General features: G+C 44.9%; 1 protein-coding gene across 1 annotated transcript in view; it reads left to right on the top strand.

Annotated features, from left to right (window-relative positions):
- The window catches only part of SH3RF1 (SH3 domain containing ring finger 1), a 166,487-nt gene that overhangs the window by 135,963 nt on the left and 8,074 nt on the right, over positions 1–22,450 (top strand). Inside the window, exon 10 of the mRNA XM_065405235.1 lies at positions 6,220–6,560. Coding sequence (XP_065261307.1) covers positions 6,220–6,560 — 341 coding nt within the window. The remainder of the gene's footprint in view (positions 1–6,219; positions 6,561–22,450) is intronic.

Genomic DNA, 22,450 nt, shown 5'->3' with positions numbered 1-22,450 from the left:
TTTAAAGGAAATAAAGTCACTATCGTTTAAAAATCATGTATTCTTTATTAATTGATTATAAACATAGGGAGAGAACCGACAAGGTAGCCCGGGTGGGGTTTGGGAGGAGGATAGGAGGGAAGTAAAAGGCCACTGAAAAAATTCAATATAATGACAGCCTTTTGGTTGGGCTGTCCACTGAGGTGGACTGGGAGGGTGCACGGAGCCTCCCCCCCCCCCCCGTGTTCTTACACGTCTGGGTGACAAGGCTATGGAACATGGTGAGGGGGGAGGTAGGTTATACAGCGGCTGCAGTGGCACTCTGTTATCCTGCTGCCGTTCCTGAAGCTCCACCAGACGCCGGAGCATGTCCGTTTGATCACACAGCAGCCCCAGCGTTGCAGTCTGCCACCTCTCATCTCGAGCGTCCCTCATGACCTCACGTTCACTGGCATCTTTCTTGTACTTAGATACCGTGTCCTTCCACTCATTCAAATGAGCTCTTTCATTGCGGGTGCATTCCATTATTTCCGAGAACATCTCGTCTCGCGTCCTCTTTCTCCGCCGCCTTATCTGAGATAGCCTTCGGGACAGAGGAGGGAGGCTTGAAAAATGTGCAGCTGCTGGAGGGATGGAAAAAAGGAGAGAAGTTTTTAAAAAGATACATTTTACAGAATAATGCTTATACTCTTTCACGGTGAACAACACTATTCACATTACATAGCACATGTGATTTCAGTACAAGGTCGCATTTTGCATCTTAATATTGAGTGCCTGTGGCTTTGGTGTTAGAGATCACAGACGCAGGTCCGGGCAACAGAATTCGGCTTGCATGCGGCCATGGTAAGCCATTGTCTTTCGGCTTCTGCGCCCTCCTTTCCCACATACCAAGCAAAGCCCGTTGAGTGCTGTGGTTTTCCTGTTAACCTTCAGCAGCAGAAAACAAACTAACACCCCCCCCCCCATCCAATTCTCTGGGATGATCGCTTTATCCCTCCCCCCACTGCGTGGCTGGTATCAGGGAAGATCCCTGCAGAAACCAAACTAACCCCTCCCCCCCGCCCGCCCCCATGAATTATCTGGGATGATTGCTGTACCCCTCCCCCCACCGCGTGGCTGATATCAGGGAAGATCCCTGCTAGCCAAACGCAAAAAGCTCAGCGTTTCCCTTCCCTCCCCTCCCCCCCCCCCTCCCCGCGCTTGGCTAACTGCAGGGAAGGATTTCTTTTCAGCCACAGGCAAACAGCCCAGTAGGAACGGCCACCTCTGTCCCCTTAATTAAATTCCCGTATTTCAACCAGGTTACCATGAGCGATATCACTCTCCTGAGGATTACACAGCGAGATAAAGAACGGATGTTGCTTGAATGCCAGCAAACACCGGGACCATACGCTGCCAGGCTTTGTCATGCAATGATACCAGATTACTTGCTACTAGCATGGCGTGGTCAAGTGTCCTACCATGGAGGACGGAATAAGGCTGCACTGCCCAGAAACCTTCTGCAAAGGCTTTTGGAGTACCTCCAGGAGAGCTTCATGGAGACGTCCCTGGAGGATTTCCGCTCCATCCCCAGACACGTTAACAGACTTTTCCAGTAGCTGTACTGGCCCCGAATGCATCCCAAGTCCTTAGGGCAAATTAATCATTAAAAAACACTTGTTTTTAAACCATGTTTTATATTTTAAAAGGCAAACTCACCTGAGGTCCCTTCCATGGGGTCATGGTCTTGGGTACTGGCTTGGGAGGGTACTTCAGTCAGGCTGAGAAAAAGATCCTGGCTGTTGGAGAGAACGGAGTGCTGTGTCCTCTCCGCAAGCTCGTCCTCCTCCTCTTCCCTGTCCGCAGAATCCTCAGGTGTGGCTGATGAGATTACCCCTGCCTCGGAATCCACGGTCAGAGGTGGGGTAGTGGTGGCGGCCCCCCCCAGAATTGCATGCAGCTCAGCGTAGAAGCGGCATGTCTGCAGCTCTGACCCGGAGCGACCGTTTGCCTCCTTTGTTTTCTGATAGGCTTGTCTGAGCTCCTTGACTTTCACGCGGCACTGCTCTGAGTCCCTATTGTGGCCTCTCTCCATCATGCCCTTGGAGATTTTTTCAAAAGTTTTGGCATTTTGTCTTTTCGAACGAAGTTCTGCTAGCACTGAATCCTCTCCCCATATAGCGATCAGATCCAATACCTCCCGTATGGTCCATGCTGGTGCTCCTTTTCGATTATCGGCCTGCATGGTTACCTGTGCTGATGAGCTCTCTGTGGTCACCTGTGCTCTCCACCCTGAGCAAACAGGAAATGAAATTCAAATATTCGCGGGGCTTTTCCTGTCTACCTGGCCAGTGCATCCGAGTTCAGATTGCTGTCCAGAGCGGTCACAATGGTGTACTGTGGGATAGCTCCCGGAGGCCAATACCATCGAATTGCGGCCACACTAACTCTAATTCGAAATGACAATATCGATTTCGGCGCTACTCCGCTCGTCGGGGAGGAGTACAGAAATCGATTTTAAGAGCCCTTTATTTCGAAATAAATGGCTTCGTTGTGTGGACGGGTGCAGGGTTAATTCGATTTAACGCTGCTAAATTCGAATTAAACTCATAGTGTAGACCAGGCCTTAGGAAAGATGTGGACAAATTGGAGAGAGTCAAGAGGAGAGCAACAATATGAGAAAAGGTTTAGAAAACCTGACCAATCAAGAAAGGTTAAAAAAAATGTGCATGTTTATTTTTGTAGAAAAGAAGACTGAGGGGAGACCTCTTAGTCTTCAGATATATTAAGGGCTGTTACACTGCTCTACAGCCAAAATGCTTCTGAAATAAATGTAGTCAAACTTTACTAATTCTGGGTCACTGAGAATGAAAATGATGCTTAAAATTGTTGATTGGCTCTAGTTTTCAAGATATGCTATTGGGTCAGTATATACGACCCTTGACTTGGGAATGGCGGAGGATAAGTGAGTTATAAAGGGAAGGGATCTCAATTTAAACCAGAAATGAATAAAATACATCTTTGACTGGATCTATGAATAAATCTATGACTGGGTTTGGACAGTACTTGCTTTTTAGGCAAAACAATGAATGATGCAATCTGAAGCTGGTATTGCGTCATACATGATATGAATTGCATCATGTTATTCCTAGAAGTCATGGATGATGCAATGTAAGCCATAACGAAGCTTACATCACTCTGCTGAACAAATTGCCCTATATCAGCTCTAGAAATCATACAGTGTCGTGCTCTCTTATTTGTCAGTGTTTGATTTTGCAAAGGGACACATTTCTGTTTAGCCAAAGTGAGCAGAGATGCCTCGTACTTGTGTGAACAGTGCAGATAACTTCTGCTATGTTTGAGGTGAAGTGACTTTTGCATCACAAAAGCGCAGTATAACCACTATGGTTAAGAAAGCCTATCACCTTTATTTTGGCTGCAAAATTGGAGATCAGGACAAGAGGTGGGCCCCACACATATGCTGCAACACTTGTGCAACAAATCTTCGCCAGTGGTTGAACAGGAAAAGGAAATCTTTGCCTTTTGCAGTGCCAATGATTTGGAGAGAGCCAACAGATCATACCAGCAATTGTTACTTCTGCATGGTGCCTCCAGTTGGGAAAGGTGTGTCAAAGAAGAAAAAGTGGACTGTGCATTATCCAAACATTTCATCAGCTATACGCCCAGTACCCCACGGAGAAGGACTGCCGGTTCCTGATGCACCGGAATCATTCTCACTTGAGTCAGACGAGGAAGAGGATGAAACTTCTGGTCCTGAACCATCAATGTCACAGGACCCACATTTTCTCCCATCCTCCTCCTCTGAACCACACCTCATAACACAAGGTGAACTGAATGACCTTGTCAGGGATTTGGAACTACCCAAGAGTAAGGCAGAGCTGTTGGGCTCCAGACTACAGCAGTGGAATCTCCTGGCAGGTGATGTTAGGGTTTCCATGTTCCGTGACCGTCAAAAGGATCTTGTCCCATTCTTCTTCATGGAAGGTGATCTTGTAGCCTGCAACAACATCGATGGTGTGATGGCAGCCCTCAACATCGTTCACGATCCAGATGAGTGGAGACTGTTCATTGATTCATCGAAGACGAGTCTTAAAGCTGTTTTACTGCATAATGGCAATGTTTTGCCATCAATTCCAGTTGGTCATGCAGTCCATATGAAAGAAACCTATGACAACATGAAACAACTTTTGAGGTGCATAAACTATGACCAACATCAGTGGCAGCTTTGTGGCGATTTGAAGGTTGTTGCTCTCTTGCTTGGTCTGCAGACTGGATACACAAAGTACTGCTGTTTTCTCTGCGAATGGGATAGTCATGCAAGAGATTCCCACTACATCAAGAAAGATTGGCATTCCGACAGTCATTGGAGCCTGGGAGGAAAAGTATTCAGCATCCACCACTTGTTGAATCAAGGAAGATTTTGTTACCACCCTTACACATCAAGCTGGGTCTGATGAAGAACTTTGTCAAGGCCATTGACAAAACACAAGCAGCTTTCAAGTACCTCGGTGGAAAATTTCCAAGGTTAAGTGAAGCTAAGATAAAGGAAGGTGTCTTTGTTGGTCCTCAGATTCGTGAACTTCTTCGAAATGATGCATTTGACCATGCACTGCGTGGCAAGGAAAAGACGGCATGGAAAGCCTTCCAGTTAGTGGCAATAAATTTTCTCAGAAACAACAAGGCAGACAACTACAGGTTGTTGGTGGAAAACCTCCTCAAGGCATACAAAAGCCTTGGTTGCAACATGTCACTAAAGATACATTTTTTGCACTCTCATCTAGATTTTTTTCCACCGAACTGCGGAGCAGTGAGCGACGAGCACGGCGAGCGATTTCACCAGGACATTGCAACAATGGAGAAACGCTATCAGGGCAAATGGAGCCCATCAATGCTTGCAGACTATTGCTGGACAGTGACAAGAGATGCTCCATTTAATGAATACAAGAGACAAGCCAAGAAGCACCGAGTAGACACTGAATAGGACTAAACTATGTACAGAATAGTTTTTTGCCTTTTGTTTCATAATAAATTTTATTTATATAACCCTTTTGCTGATTTTTAAAGTGTTACATAAACAGGACAGGTGAAATATTATCATGTAAAGCAACCATAAACACATGAAAAGACCTAAGTTTACAATTTATGATTAAAACTCTACTATCTACACAATATACATAGACATAAAATGTAAAAACTTAAATATCTTAGAAACAGTAGCCAATCAGTTGTTTTAATTGTCATATTTGAATTCAGCACATCAAAATACATAATAAATAGCACATTTTATCTCTGAAGCAGACGACTTATCAAAAATTGTAGACCAGTGTTATAAAGAGGATAGTAATCAATTGTTTTCCATGTCCATTGAACATAGGACATGAAGTAATGGTCTTAATCTACTGCAAGAGAGATTTAGGTTAGATTTTAGGTAAAACTTTCTAACTATAAGGGTAGTTAAGATCTGGAATAGGCTGCCAAGGGAGGTTGTGGAATCCCCGTAATTGGAGATTATATAAGAACAGATTGGACAAGCACCTGTCAGGGATGGTCTAGGTTTACTTGGTCCTGCCTCAGAGCAAGAAGCTGCACTTGATGACTTCTTGAGGTCCTTTCTATCTCTACGTTTCTACGATTCTGTAGTCTTCAGGGGTTTCTGTCTGAGCAAGTAAAAATAATGTTTACAGTTCTTCCTTGTAACAAGGATACAAAACGCAAACAATTCCCCTCCTGGCAAAATTCTGCTAACCATTCGAGATCCCCTGTATGGGGAATAAGGGAGGAAAAATTGGAGGCACTCGTACAAACTACAGGCTGTGGTGCAGATTACTTGACTGGGTTATTTTTCTCAGCTAAGTGAAGGAGTTTAGCCCATTTGTGGTCTTGCTTGAGTGAAGGTGCATACATTCCTTTGCAGCATAAGTGTTTTTCCTTTTTGGTTACTAAAAAACCAGTACTGTATTCTTACAGCAGAAATTAGAAAAAGACATTTCTTTCTCTAGTAATTTTTGCAGCCAAAGGCATTTATTTAATGGAAACAATTTATAACTCTACTTAGTTTGCTAGATTAAATCAAAATGATGACTTTGTGGAGGTCTCAAAGTATCTGTCCTTGTTAACTCAGTCCTCTGAGATCAAAATGACCATATATTTTAAAAAACTGTATTTCAGCTCGTCATTGTCCTCCAAATATCTCTTGTTTTAAAATGACTTTAATTTATACTCTTTATTTTTGCTTAACAGAAAGAAAAAAAAGGTTTGCTGAAGTTGCTTTCTGGAGCATCTACCAAACGCAAGCCCCGAGTGTCACCTCCATCATCACCAACTCTGGAGGTTGAGCAAGCAGCTGTAGAGATGGCCCTGCAGGGCGCAGTAGGGCCTGAGGTTCCATCAGCTGTCAGCCATGGCAGAGCTGGATCCTGTCCTGTGGACAATGAAATCTCTGCAGCAGCACTAGCACAGGAGACTCTGCATCGGAAAACAAGTTCTTTGGATTCCAGTATTCCTATAGCACCTCCCCCCCGGCAGCCATGTTCCTCATTGGGCTCAGTCCAGAATGAATCCAGGCCTGTTGTTTGTGAAAGGTAAATCATCGCATATGGCTAAACTGAGATGAACCGGCAGCATTCAACAATATTTATTAGAGCTGGCAGAAATTATTCAAAATTTTGTTTACATTTTGAAAATTTTAACAAAAAAATTTGACAGTTTTCATGGGGTTTTTTTCTGGATTTTTAACAAACTGTAAAGCCATTCATAATGTTTTGATTTTTTTAAAAATTCCAATGATGTTTAAAAAAAAAATCTTGATATTTTTTTCTCAGTTTATCAACTGGCTCTAATACATATATATTTTTACTTTCTTTACATTATTTAAAGATTCTGGGACCTATAAGCACTCAGATACTATAGTGGAGGGCAAAGTATAAAAACCTTGACAGATAACTTATGTATATGCTTAACTTTATCACTATGAATAGTCCCATTATTAATAGTGCGTAAAGTTCAGTATAAGTCTTTGCGGGATCAGGTCCTTGCTTGTGAATAGACTTAAGCCGGAAACGTGTTAATAAGCTGTTGCAAGGTATTATCATTGCCCTAATGTCCTACTACTGTGACTCTGAATCTCTTCCTCTGGGCAGTAGCTCCAAAAATGCACAAAACTATCTAGATTCTGAAAATCCTCGCTAGTTACTCTGAATCCCTGTCATTCTTAATTCACGCCCTCCACTTTACCACAATATACCCCCATAGCTTCACACTTCTGGGGTCTCAATATTACCCAATGGCTATGAAGTGAGTAGAGGCTTTTCCAGTGCTAGAATACTGTCCGTTTTTATTTCCCTCACACTATTTGTGCTAATATTGCACCAGTGACATAGGGTATCTTCTCCTTTGAGACACCCGTACCTACCTATTTCTGTAACATCTAGAAAAAATATAATATAGTTGCAGTATTTGATTAATAGTTCTAGGAATGAAAACTTGTCTTAATGCAAACTCCAATGGTGTTAGCCAATGTTGGGGGAAATAATTGATGTTTGGTAGTAAATGCTTCACTGTCTGTGTATAATTTTAAGCTTTGACCTGATCCTGTAATTCACTACATGCGGGCATGCCACTGTGTCTACACAGAGCCCCATTGATTGTAGGCTACTAAAAACAATACACATTACCTGGTGGTCTACAAGTTCCCATTTCTTCTGTTGTCTGGCTTCTGTCTTAATCACACAGTTAAATTTGTGAAGAGGTAATTATTTATTCTGTGTAACTTGAATCCATAAAAATGTCTATTTCATACATGATTCAAAGGTAGATTTACATTTTTCTGTTAGAATATAAATAGATACATTTTTAAACTGTTTTAAAATCACATCCTTTCATTCTAATTTCTCCTAAATCTACATGGAACAGTAATGTATCTTAATCTGAAAATCACACCAAACTCATTCCATGTCTCAAGTAGATATTTTTCATGGGCCTAAGTGGTTCTCCAAATGCAGGTTTTCCAAAAACATCATTGTCCTCTGTTCTCAAAGCTAACTCATGGAATACAATGCTGAACATTTTTTTAAATTAATATTTACATTAAATAACACATTTTAGAAAGATCCTATCTAATCTTATGTACTCTTATTCTATAATTGGTACCAGACTAAACTGCTATCCCAAAACCATGCCCCTTCCAATCATACATTTATTATCTTTCATCAAATGTACTTTAAATGAAGTTTCAACCTTTATACTGATTTCTCATTGTCCCTTCTTTTGAAGGGTTAATTTCTCCCTCTCTCTGGCTGCTCTAGTCAGATGTTTCCATTGCTCTAGGTCAGGGTACTTGTTCGCTATTTCATAAGAATACATCGCTTACATTGCACTTGAAGTCTTCAGAGTATTTGACAAGCTTTAATTAAACTTTCTAAACCCTCCGTGAAGTCGGTAAATTGTTACCTTGTGAGGAGAACTGGATGACTGGGGAGAACTAAATTGTTGATACAATAACATGTTTAACAAAAAAGGAAGAAAATGTATTCTTGAAGATAAAACAAACAAAACCAAAATGTAATAAACAGTGGAATATCCAGCAAGATCATACTTTCTTCTGGTTTACAATTCCAATCCCAGGTGCCAAGCTGTTTTAAAAAGACCTAGGCTTTGGGGTAAAATTATCAGAAGTGCCCAAGACTTTCAGTGAGACTTAGGCCTGGTCTACATTACAAAGTTATGCTCCTAAGTGCCTCAGACCAGGTCTATGCCTAAAACTTAGGTCAACATATCGACATAGCTCAGAGGTATGAAAAATTCACTCCCTCAAGAGACCTAGTTAAGCCATTGCAAAGTCTAATGTACACTCCGATAGGTCAACGCAAGAATGTTTCTGTCAATTTAGCTACTGCCTCTTGAGGGGATGGATTAACTACAAGGTTGGACAAACCCCTTCCGTTGTTGTAGCAAGTGTCTACGGTGACGTAGCTGCAGTGACGTAGTTGTGCTGTGGTAACATGTCTAGTGTAGACATAGCCATAGCCACTTTTGATAAATGGGACTTAGACTCCTTTTTGAAAATGTTACTATTTATGTTTTAATCAGATTTCCCAATAGATGTGCCTTGCTTAAAGGCACAGTAATAAACTCCCACTGTAAATCCATAGCTTTTACATACACTAAGACTATACACTTTAATTACGCCAGGAAACTTTTCCCATCTATCCTACAGAAAGAAATGGTTTAAAACAACAACAACCAACTGTACAATTAGAGAGAGAGAAATTAAATATTGCATTCATAAAGAGTAAGTGGTTCAGCACACTTGGCATCAAACCAAATCAAACCTACATGGTGAGGGTTTGCAGACAACCCTGCTTGCTTTGGCATCCCTAGCTGTCCCTGGGAAGGAAGTGACAGAAATGAGACTACTTCTTTGAGTGCTTGTTCATGTTGAGTCCAATCAGGTGTGTGAACACGCATGTGCACAGTAGCCAGAAGATTTTTCCCTAGCAGCAATGATAGGGTCAGCCTGGGCGCCCCCTGGAGTCACGCCTTCATGGCGCTCAATGTAGAGTCCTGCCGCCCCCTCAGTTCCTTCCTACCGCCAGTGACAGTTGCTGGAACTTCCCTTGCTCTTGCTCTGACAAATGACTTAGCAGTTCGATTCCTGTTGTACTCACCTTGTTTATTCAGATAGTGTAGTTTAGTATAGTTAGTTAGTCAGTTGTAAGTTTCATTTATGGGGATTTCCCCCCATTTCTTCCCCTTATTTGTTGCAACTGGGGCATGCCACAGTCCCGGGCTTCAAGACCTGCAAGGACAGTGCAAATGCCAAAAAATGACCCCCACACACATCTCCTGTTTATGGTGTCTGGGCGAGGGTCACCAAAAAGACTGCTGTGAATTCCAACCAAGAACACTGAAAGAGAGAGCAGCGGTTTAAAATCCTCCTCCTGGAGGCAGCTCTTCGACTGCAGTCAGACCCCAGTGCCAGGGATCCCACCATCAGCACGTCTTCTTTAGCACGCCAGCGCCATCTTCAAGAGACCAGGCGCCGAAGAAAGACCCAGCCAAGGACTTTAGGCACTGTCATGGAGCGTCTCGGGGACACTCCAGCCTTCGGCACTGGTCCCAATCACCAGTGCAGAAGAAGAAGAGGGTCGAAAGAGGCTGATCCCCTTTGCCTAGATCCAGAGACCAGCCATCAGTGGCACCACAGTCGGGCCACAGCTCCAAGACTCAGGGAGCAGCCACGTCGACTTCTGCCCAAGTGAGGCAGTTGAGTCCAGGCCCATCCCACTCGCCGAACCCCTTGGAGAGCCTGCCGCTTTCGTCCATTCCTGAAGCATTTGAGGCAGCACAGGACCTGCTCAGACTCTTGGCACCACTCTCGCCCCCGAGGCAGGAGAAGGCGTAGTCACTGCAGGCTCCATCCCACACTGTGCAGTCAAAGGGAAAGCTGGTTATGATGTCGCGCCGCTCCCCATCACCTCGGCAACCACAGACGCCAGCGCCTCCATCCAGGGAGCGCAGTCGGTCCCCAGGCTCCCGACGCTCCATATTGAGAGGTGCAGCGCCACCCTGGTCCTCGAATTCAGAGACTTCCAAATCAGAGTCGGACTCGTACCGCTCCGACTACAGCAGGATCAGAAGATCAAGCTCAAGGCACCACAGGAGGTCCCAGCCGATGCAGTGGGCCCCTCAATGGCAGAACCTAGCACAGTGGCCCTTCTGCACTCCATGGGCTTTCCACCAAGCTCAGGGTCGGAGCCGAGGATCTCGCTTGGGTGCTGCTTCAGTCACGTCTGCAACCTTTGTCCCACCACGTCCAGCGGCTGAGCAGTTACCTCCGGCGTCGATGCCAGCAACCGTGGCACTGTTGCCGACATCGGCGCCAACTGCGGTGCTGCCTTTGATAATGTCCTCGACTCCGGAGGTGTCAACAGCTCAGGTTACGGCACCAACCGCGCCTTTGGCACCAACTACGCCGCCGGCGCCATTATCGACGCTGCCTGCACTGACGTTGATTACCACCATGGCGCAGACACACCATCAGACAGCACCGCCGGCACTGGAGTGGGGGCTGGCATCGACGGCTGTGCCTGCGCCTTTCACGGCGCTGAGACCAGACCATCCCACCACTGTCCCCACCAGCTCAAGTGATCCCTCCGACAGGGATGGAAGCGAGCAACCACCTCCCTTGGTGGCCTCCTCCTCCTCATCTTCCCCAGATGAGGCGCTTGTAGACGCTGCTATTGCCCCAGCTCTGAAAGACTCCGGGGTGTAGCAGCAGTTGCTGCGCCAGGTCGCACAGGGTCTGGGCATTAAGGCGGAGGAAGTTGTAGATGATGCAGACCCTATGGTGGACATCGTGGCCACTTTGGGCCCTTCCTGTATCGCTTTACCACTAATCAAAACTATCACTGGCATGACCAAGACCCTGTGGCAGACCCCAGCCTCTCTGGCGCCTACCGCCAAGCACAATGAACGGCAGTACTTTGTGCCCTCCAAGGGCTATGAACATCTATACGCTCACCCACAACCTGACTCTCTGGAGGTGGACGCTGCTAACCAGCGAGAGAGGCAGCGTTTCCAGGGCCCTTACCCCAAGAATAGGGACACAAAAAAACTGGACCTATTCGGGCAGAAAGTACGCACCACGGGGGGACTGCAACTCCGCATTTCCAACCAACAGGCCATCGTCAGCAGGTATGCCTACAATACCTGCTCGGCATTGGCTACCTTTACAGAGTTACTTCCCTCGGACTCCCAGGCTGAACTCTCGGCTTTGGTTGAGCGGGGGAGATTGATCTCCAGGGCATCTCTGCAAGCAGCGCTTGATGGGGCAGACGCTGCCACTAGAGTCATGGCCAGGGGTGTAGCCATGAGAAGGTGCTCGTGGCTCCAGGTCTCAGGTCTCCCCTTTGAGGTCCAACAAACCATACAGGACCTGCCTTTCGAAGGTGAGACTCTGTTTTCGGAAAAGACAGACAAAAAGCTAAACAGCCTGAAGGACTCCAGAGCCACCCTCAGGTCCCTGGGACTCTGCATGCCTTCTACTCAGCAGAGACACTTCCGGCCGCAGCCCATTCAGAGGTTCGGTCAGCAGAACCACCAGGATGGCTCCAGAAGGTGGAACGGAAGTGGCAGTAGAAGGCCGCGTCAACCTTCTGGCCAGGGCTTGGGACAACCAAAGCCATCTTCGGGACCTAAGCCTGCCTGTTGAAGGCATGGTCAAGGACGGTGTATCACACCTGGAAATGGATCCACCCCGCCTTACCTTCTTGTCCTGACTATCTCCTTTCTACCGTGCATGGTCCCTTATTACCTCAGACCGATGGGTGCTCGGCACTGTAGAGAGGGGATACTCCATCCAATTCTGTGGCCTCCCACCCTTCTACCCCCCTTTCCCGTCCCTCTTCTGGGACTCTTCTCACTAACAACTCCTTATCCAGGAAGTGCAGTCGCTCCTCTCTCTAGCGGCAGTGGAGGAGGTTCCTCAGGAGCACTGGGGCGATGGTTTTTACTCCCGGTATTTCCTAATACCGAAAGCCAAAGGTGGCCTCAGGCCCATCCTGGACCTGCAGGAACTCAACAAGTTTATAAAGAAACTCAAGTTTCACATGGTCTCTCTGGCCTCCATCATTCCCTCATTGGATCCAGCAGACTGGTATGCCGCCCTCAACTTGTAAGATGCATACTTTAATATTGCGATCACTCAGCCCCACAAGAAGTACCTCAGGTTCGTGGTGAACAACACCCACTATCAATTCACAGTCCTCCCGTTCGGCCTGTCAGCAGCACCTCGGGTTTTCACCAACTGTATGGCAGTCGTCGCTGCATTTCTGCACAGGCACCAGGTTCAGGTGTTTCCTTACCTTGAAGAATGGCTGATTAATGGCCGCTCCAAGACCCAAGTGGAGGCTCAGGTCAAATTTATCAGAGCCACCTTCGTAAACCTGGGTCTCCTTTTAAACAAAGCAAAGTCCACTCTGTCCCCCGTTCAGAGGATAGAGTTTATAGGGGCAGTATTGGACTTGACCCAGGCCAGGGCATATCTGCCTCAAGCCAGGTTTCAGGCCCTGACCGATACCATTCGAGGCCTCAGACAGTTTCCCACCACCACAGCAAGAAACTGCCTGAAGCTTCTGGGCCACATGGCGGCTTGTACCTACGTGGTGCAGCATGCCACTCAGACTTCGACCTCTTCAGTCATGGCTGGCATCAGTGTACCACCTGGCTAAAGACAGCCTGGACAGGATAGTGACCCTACCTCGCTCGGTCCTCAACTCCCTCCCGTGGTGGCTCGACCCTCAGGAGGTATGCTCCGGGATCCCCTTCGCCAGTCCGCAGCTGTCCCTCTCTCTAGGGACGGATGCATCAGACGTGGGCTGGGGAAGCACATCAAGGAGAACACAGGACTCAAGGTCTTTGGTCTCAGGCGGATCTGGCTCGCCACGTCAACGTCAGAGAACTGAGAGCATACTTAATGGGACAATGTCTATCAGTCATGATGGACAACACCATGGCAATGTTCTATATCAACAAACGGGGGGTGCACACTCCTCTCCCCTGTGCCAGGAAGTCCTCATGCTGTGGGACTTCTCTGTAGAACATTCAATACACCTGCAAGCGTCGTACCTCCGAGGGGTACAGAATGAGCTGGCAGACCACCTCAGCAGGTCGTTTCGTGACCACAAGTGATCCCTTCACCTGGATGTCACGATTTCAATGTTTCAGATAGACCTATTCGCCACGCAACACAACAAAAAGTTGTTCCTTTCAGAATCATAGCCCAGGCTCCAGGGCGCACGCGTTTCTCCTCCACTGGGAGGTTGTCTCCTACATGCCTTTCCGCCCATACCACTCGTTCACAAGATACTCCTCAAGATCCAGAGGGAACGAACACAGGTTATATTGATAGCTCCAGCATGCCCCATCAGTACTGGTACACATCTCTCCTAGACCTGTCCGTGGAAGCCCCGGTCACCCTTCCACTCTTCCCAGACCTTCTGACACAGTGCTGCTCATTCTGGGCTACCTCCTCCATCTGAAGCAGCAGGGGCTTTCGTTGTCTTCAATAAGGGTGCACTTAGCCGCCATATCGGCCTTCCGTCCGGGTGGGGGGGGGGCGCTCGGTGTTTGCTAATCCTGTGGTCACCCGATTTTTAAAAGGACTCGACAGACTGTACCCTCACGTCCAACAGCCTGTCCCATCCTGGGACCTCAACCTGGTCCAATATTGAGCGCCATGAAGGCACGACTCCAGAGGGCGCCCAGACAGACCCTATGGTTGCTGCCAGGGAAAAATCGTCTGGGTACTGTGCACCTTCGTGCGCGCACACACCTGATTGGAAAGGACATGAACAACACATCTTGAAGAACAACAGTTATGAGAAAGTGAGGCTAGGTCTACACTACCCGCCTGAATCGGCGGGTAGAAATTGATCTCTCGGGGATCGAATTATCGCGTCTCGTCGGGACGCGACAATCGATCCCCGAATCGACGCTCTTACTCCACCAGCGGAGGTGGGAGTAAGCGCCGTCGACTGGGAGCCGCGGAGGTCGATTTTGCCGCCGTCCTCACAGCAGGGTAAGTCGGCTCCGATACGTCGAATTCAGCTACGCTATTCGCGTAGCTGAATTGGCGTATCTTATATCGACCCCCCCCCCCGTAGTGAAGACCTACCCTAGTAACCGTTTTTTCCCTCCAACCCTTTCACAGATGCTCCACATATGAATCCTCAAAATGACAAATTGGTCTACTTTGGTAGACAAATTGGTCCCACTTAATTAGGTCAGTGGTACATGCACCTTCATGTATCTTTCATTTAAATCTGGAAGGAATTGAAGGTATGTCTATACTAGAAACACTTCCATGGCACAGCTGCGCTGCTGCAGTGTAGACACTACAGTGACAGAAGGGGTTCTTCAGTCACTGTAGTAAATCTACCTCCCTCACAAGGCAGTAGCTAGGTAAACGGAAGAATTCTTCTGTCAACCTAGCACTGTCTTCTCTGCAGCTTAGGTCAGCTTAATTGCATTGCCCAGGGTGTGAAATTTTTTCACAGCCCTGAGTGATGTAGTTCAGCTGACCTAACTTTGTAGTGTAGACCAACCTTGGGACACAAAGAGGTTAAGTGACTTTGCCAAGCCTTGCTGCAAGTTTGTGACAGAGTTTGGAATGATATTCAGGAGTTTCTGTCTCCTAATGAAATGCTTTAGACCGTGCTGTGTCCCTGTCCACAGGCTTTACTGTGGGTAATAAATCTCCTTTTTCCACTCCGCTGCACTTTAAGGCGGGGAGTGAGGCACAAGTACCTCACCGATGCTGTACACTGCTGTTTCTCTCAGACTAACACAGTTCCTTCAGGTGCATCATTTTCCTGCTTATTAAAAAAAACCCACAAAACAGAATCCCCGAAATAGTTTTCTTGCTGTTTTAGCAAGGCTTATTTCAGGGAAGCCATGTTGTACCCTGGTATAAATACAAAGAGAATTTAATTTAGTCAGCAGAATTTTGTTTTAGTTACTTGCCAATATTTTCTTTAAAAGTTAAAGCGGAATTTCAGTGTCCAATTTTTTTATGGGACGGATGGGTTAAGTAAGTTTTAGAGTACTATAATTACAAACTCACAGATCCTGCAGTGGTGAAAAAGGCCTGATCTTGAACTCAAATACACGTCACTGCATATCCCAAATTATAATACAAGCAAACTCTTTCATCCAGATGCAGTGCAGGACAGCAGTAATTTTGTTCTGTGATTAAAGTGGCTCCAGTCATTTTATTCGCCACAAAATGACTGGTGTGACATCAACTTTCTGAACATACAAAGCGACCTTAGCTGGCAACAGTTTTCACTAAGGATGTAAGAGCAGGTCTGACAATGTAGAAAACTGTTGAGGAATTAGTCAGCTCCTGAGGGGAGTTGATATCCATAGAGGGAGTCAAGAACCCCATTTAAGGACTGATTGGGAGGAAGTTATTCGAGACAGTGGGGCAGGGGTGAGCCATGAAGGGGTGTCAAATAATTAGCAGAACCAAGATTTTGGCCTCAGTTGGTGGGAATTGAAAATAAAGCTTAATAAATTTGTATGATGTTAACTTATAATAGCAATATCATCTTTGTCCTGTTTTCTTGCATGTGAGAAAGTGGGACATTTATCTATTTGGATATAAGATTACTGATTCAGAAAACAGAGGGGTACAGATAATATTGCCAAAAAAATCTGGTACAGTTAGCTTGGAGGTAGATCCATGTTTTATGGCTAATGAAACACAGTAATAAATTGGGCGGTAGAGAGAAAAGATGCAAGAAATTTCTTTTTTTCTTATGATGCTGACCGTAGAGATTTAGAAAAGATCAGGAATGTCAATATTGCAAATGAAAAGAGGACAGAAAAACTGTGAAGACAAAAATATTTCACAAATACAAAGTGCCATGAAGACTGTGAAATGAAACAAGCTCTTTTAGGGACGTTGAAGGGAAATGTATGACAGGTTGCATGTTTCTGGGAAGTTTAAAAGATTTTTCATCATTGACTGATTAAGAGAATGATGAAGACATTCCAGAAACAGATAAATTTCCCTAAGGGGGTCAGAAAAAAAAAAAAGAAGGAAAGGAAATGTAACAAAGAAACGGGTTGGGAAGGGAAGCAGGGGACAGTGTTTAAAGGGCAAATTAAGTCAGGTCCCAGGACCAGATTGCTCATATTCCAAAATTCTAATTATAGTAGAGAATGAATTAAAACACATCAGACCCTTCATTCACAACAGAAGAGATATTCACAGGCTGGAAGCAAACTAATATAACAGCCATAATTTAAAAAGGGACCAATGGAGACCCAGGGTACCACAGACCTGTAACTCTGGCTTTCAAACTGGGAAAGATTTTAGAGTTATTGAACAGGGACAGGCATTAGGACAACACTTGGAAGGGTTCAAACACATTAAAGTAGACATACTTTTCCAAAGGGGAGATCACTTTTAACAAATGTAATTAATTTCTTCAAGGAATTGACAACGAACTGATGGGGTGAACCAGTTGACACAGTGTAGTTGGACATCAAGAAGTCTTAAAAATTAACAAGTATTTCATAGATGATTAAATATTTAACTTGAGCAGAGCCTGCCATTCGTGCGAAGTAGCTTACAGCTTATCATTTTCCCTAGTGGAAATGTGTCCATAAACAAATGTTCTCTTGTTATGTCTGTGATGCTTCCTAGGAGTACCCAGGGTTGTGAAGTACCTCACTACCACCTGCCCTTAGCGTGAGGAATCCTTGACTTCCTGGTGAGGGTCAGCTCCCCAGCTTCACTGGCCACTGGCAACACAAGCCCACCCCTCTAGGCCTACGCAGGCCCGGCTATCTCTCTACAGATTAGCGATAGACACATTCCAACCCCTGAGCCTTCTGAGTGTCTCCCCGGAGTGTCCCGCCCCTGTTGACACTCATGGCTTGTCTACACTTAAAAGGTTGTAGATGCTACATAAATGAACAGGAAGGCTTCTCCTGTTGGCATAGATAATTCCACGTCCCCAAGAGGTGGTAGCTATGTCAAATCCCACTCCTGACATAACCTTTTTATGGGGGGAGGGATAGCTCAGGGGTTTGAGCATTGGCCTGCTAAACCCAGGGTTGTGAGTTCAATCCTTGAGGGGGCCGTTTAGGGGTCTGCGGCAAAAATATGTCTGGGGATTAGCCTAGATGACCTCCTGAGGTCCCTTCCAACCCTGATATTCTATGATTCTAGTGAATGGGAAAAGCCCTCCCAGCAATATAGCACTGTCTATACCAGGAGTTAGGTTGGTATAACTGTGTCGCTGAGGGGTGTCGACTATAAGCCTTATAGTAGTTACAGATTTGCTGCTTCCAAGAAGCAATCCACCCCAGCATACCAGTTACACCTCACACCACAGTCTGTTTAACACACAACACTTAGATACATTTATGGTGAAAACAAATAAAAGTTTATTTAACAAGGTATAGAGATTCAAGTGATGACATGTAGATGTATTGGAAAAAATTATTACATATAAAATAGAATCATAACCCACATTCTAGAACCTAGAGTTACTTAACTAGGTACTTTCTTGTCTTATAGAGCAATGCACAACCAAAGTCTTCCCAAAATTTTACAGCCAGGCTTGGCTGTGATCTTCTGTTCATGGGGAAAAGTCACATTCTCAGCTTGCCTCCTTGGTGAAAGATCCAGGGTAGGTCTGTCAAGCGATTAAAAAAATTAATCACGATTAATTGCATGATTAAAAAAATGAATTGCGATTAATCGCACTGTTAATAATAGAATACCATTTATTTAAATATTTTTGGATGTTTTCTACATTTTCAAATATATTCATTTCAATTACAACACAGAATACAAAGTGTACAGTGCTCACTTTATTTTTGATTACAAGTACTTGCACAGGTTGATTTTTCTTTTTTGGTGGTTCGGGTTCAGTAGTTTCCTCATCGCAGTGTTGCTCTTTTAATACTTTTGAAAGCATGCTCCACGCCTCGTCACTCTGAGATTTTGGAAGGCACTTCAGATTCTTAAACCTTGGGTCGAGTGCTGTAGCTATCTCAGATTAGTACCTTCTTTGCATTTTGTCAAATCTGCAGTGAATGTGTTCTTAAAATGAACAACATGTGGTGGGTCATTATCCAAGACTGCTATAACATGCAATATATGGTAGAATGTGGGTAAAACAGAGCAGGGCACATACAATTCTCCCCCCACGGAGTTCAGTCACAAATTTAATTAATGCATAATTTTTTTAACAAGCATCATCAGCATGGAAGCATGTTCTCTGGAATGGTGGCTGAAGCATGAAGGGGCATATGAATGTTTAGCATATCTGGCACATAAATACTTTGCAGTGCCGGCTACAAAAGTGCCATGCAAATGCCTGTTCTCACATTCTGGTGACATTGTAAATAAGAAGAGGGCAGCATTATCTCCGGTAAATGTAACAAAAAAAATCTACATTTGTAAGTTGCACTTTCACCACACAGAGATTGCACTACAGTACTTGTATGCGGTGAATTGAAAAATACTATTTCTTTTATCTTTTACAGTGCAAATATATGTAATCAAGAATAATATACACTTTGATTTCAATTACAACACAGAATACAATATATATGAAAATGTAGAAAAACATCCAAAATATGTAATAAATTTGAATTGGTATTCTATTGTTTAACAGTGCGATTAAAACTGTGAGTAATCATGATTAATTTTTTTTATTTAATCGCGTGAGTTAACTGTGATTAATCGACAGCCCTAATCCAGGGTTCCTGTTTGCACTACATATATTTCCAAACAATCCATTGTTGTTGTTCAGAAGCAGGATGCCCCCTGTAGGTTGTTTTTTCCTGTATATTCCTTTCTTATAGATTTTGCAATCTCTTAATCAGCATCTGTCTCAGAATGCAAGTAGGGCCATGCACTGGGGGACACAATACACAATGACCAGACAGGGAGATAATCTGATTACCTGCCTTAAGAACATGTTTTCAATATAGACACAATTGCTTAAATATTATCTCTACATACATTTTGCAATTATTATCATGACTAGTGGGCTACTAGCTCTCAGTAAAGACCTCACATGCCACCCTTTAGTGAATTATTATGCATATATCCAAACCAGGGGATCCCAGTAAAACTCTACGCATCCCTGTGCTCTCTGCCAGTTGGCAGCAAGAGGTTCCTGGGTCACAGTGTCATAAGCCATGATTTGAACCCAAGTTGACAGAAGTGAAAGGTAATGCATAAACCTGTGGTACTTTTTAGCCTGACTGAATACTTTTCTTTATGAAACTTTCCAGGGTGGATTTAAATCACTAGTCAGGAAGACTCAATTTAATCATGGATTTCTACATAAAAGTTCATTCTTGTTGGTTGTTATAACGTTAATACATATTCTTCAAAACTCAGAGATAGATGTAAGTTTCATTTTTAGAAGGTACACACTGTACATTTTTAAAGTGATTTATTTTGAAAACTTTTCAGATTAGTTTTACAGCTATATCAGAAAATGAATGATTGTTTGGTTATTTCATTTACCAAAGGTAATTGAAGCAGATATTTATGAAGTCATTGGAAGGTGAACTATGTCCAATTCAACAGGTTAATCATTAATATTTGGAGGATTTTCTTGCCGTGCTGTATTAGGAGGAGAACATCACGAGACAGATATTTAAATTGTTTTATTTAACTAAAACAACAACGTTATGTATTCTGGGTTTTTTTCTTCAACAACAAACATATAATATTTTAACAAAACAAGCATATGAATTTTTGAATTTAGTTAAACATTCAAATTTTTTAAAATCAGGTTTGTTTTTGTTAAAATTGTTTTTAACTAAAATAGTTAAATATTTAAAAAAACACAAAAATTAATTTGACTATATCAGGCAGGTCAACATGAGAAACTTAAAATATTGGCTTCTGCAGCTAACTCAGGCCTGGTCTACACTACGAGTTTAGGTCGACTTTAGCCGCGTTAAATCGAATTAAGCCTGGACACGTTCACACGACGAAGCCCTTTCTTTCGACTTAAAGGGCCCTTTAAACCGGTTTCTTTACTCCACCTCCGACGAGGGGATTAGCGATAAAATCGGCCTTAGGGGGTCGGAATTGGGGTAGTGGGGACGGAATTCGACGTTATTGGCCTCCGGGAGCTATCCCACAGTGCTTCATTGTGACCGCTCTGGACAGCACTCTCAACTCAGATGCACTGGCCAGGTAGACAGGAAAAGCCCCGCGAACGTTTGAATTTCATTTCCTGTTTGCTCAGCGTGGAGAGCACAGGTGACCACGCAGAGCTCATCAGCACAGGTAACCATGATGGAGTCCCAGGATCGCAAAAGAGCTCCAGCATGGACGGAACGGGAGGTACGGGATCTGCTCGCCATATGGGGAGACGAATCAGTGCTAGCTGAACTCCGAAGCAGTAAACGAAATGGCAAAATATTAGAAAAGGTCTCCAAGGCCATGAAGGACAGAGGCCATAACAGGGACGCACAGCAGTGCCGCGTGAAAATTAAGGAGCTAAGGCAAGCCTACCACAAAGCCAGAGAAGCAAACGGAAGGTCCGGGGCAGAGCCGCAAACATGCCGCTTCTACGCGGAGCTGCATGCCATTCTAGGGGGTGCAGCCACCACTACCCCAACCGTGTGCTATGACTCCTTCACTGGAGAAACACACAGGGAAGCGGGTTCGGGGTACAAGGAAGATGAGGATGGAGAAAATGTAGATAGCTCACAGCCGCAAGGAAGCGGAGAAACTGGTTTCCCCAACATCCAGGATATGTTTATCACCCTGGACCTGGAACCAGTAACCCCCGAACTCACCCAAGGCGTGCTCCCAGACCCTGAGGGCACACAGGGGACCTCTGGTGAGTGTACCTTTGTAAATATTACACATGGTTTAAAAGCAAGCGTGTTTAATGATTAATGATTAATTTGCCCTGGCAATCGCGGCCAGTACAGCTACTGGAAAAGTCTGTTAACGTGTATGGGGATGGAGCGGAAATGCTCCAGGGACATCTCCAGAAAACTCTCCTGGATGTACTCCCAAAGCCTTTGCAAAAGGTTTCTGGGGTGGGCTGCCTTATCCCGTCCGCCATGGTAGGACACTTTACCACGCCAGGCCAGTAGCACGTAGTCTGGAATCATTGCATAACAAAGCATGGCAGCGTATGGTCCCGGTGTTTGCTGGCATGCAGACAACATCCATTCCTTATCGCTCTTTGTTATCCTCAGGAGAGTGATATCATTCACGGTCACCTGGTTGAAATGGGGCAATTTTATTAAGGGGACATTCAGAGGTGCCCGTTCCTGCTCTGCTGAACAGAAATATTCCCCGCTGTTAGCCACGCGGTGGGGGGGAGGGGTGAAGTGATCATCCCAGAGAATTGGGTGTGTGGGGGAGGGGAGTTAGTTGGGTTTGTGCTGCATGTTAACCCTGAAACCGCAGCCCCTCCTTTTACATTGCAAACCCATTTTAAATGGCCAACCCAACGGGTGCTTGGTATGGGAAATGAGAGCACTACTGTTTGAAACCATTCCCACATGTTAAGAAGGTTAAAAAAGCCAAAAGACTGTGTCTTACCATGGCTGCCTGCAAGCTGAAATCTGTGGCCTGGCACTGCGTGAGTGATCTCTCACACCAAACCGGCAGGCCCTCAATATAAGAGGAAAAATGCGACCTTGTAACGAAAGCACATGTGCTGTGTAATGTGAACAGCAAAATTTAACGTGAAAGAGTGTACCCATTGTTCTCTAAAATGTGTCTTTTTTAACCACCTCTCCCTTCTCCTCCACCAGCTGCAAATGTTTCTCCTTCACAGAGGCTAGTGAAGATTAGAAAGAGAAAACGTAGGACGCGTGATGACATGTTCACAGAGCTACAGATGTCCTGCCACGCTGACAGAGCACAGCAGAATACGTGGAGGCAGTCAATGACTGATTACAG

The sequence above is a fragment of the Emys orbicularis genome, chromosome 5 (genome assembly GCF_028017835.1).
Source record: "Emys orbicularis isolate rEmyOrb1 chromosome 5, rEmyOrb1.hap1, whole genome shotgun sequence".
Taxonomy (NCBI): Eukaryota; Metazoa; Chordata; order Testudines; family Emydidae; genus Emys; species Emys orbicularis.
Note: the sequence above shows the minus strand (reverse complement) of the source record. Positions and strands in the feature narration are given on the sequence as shown.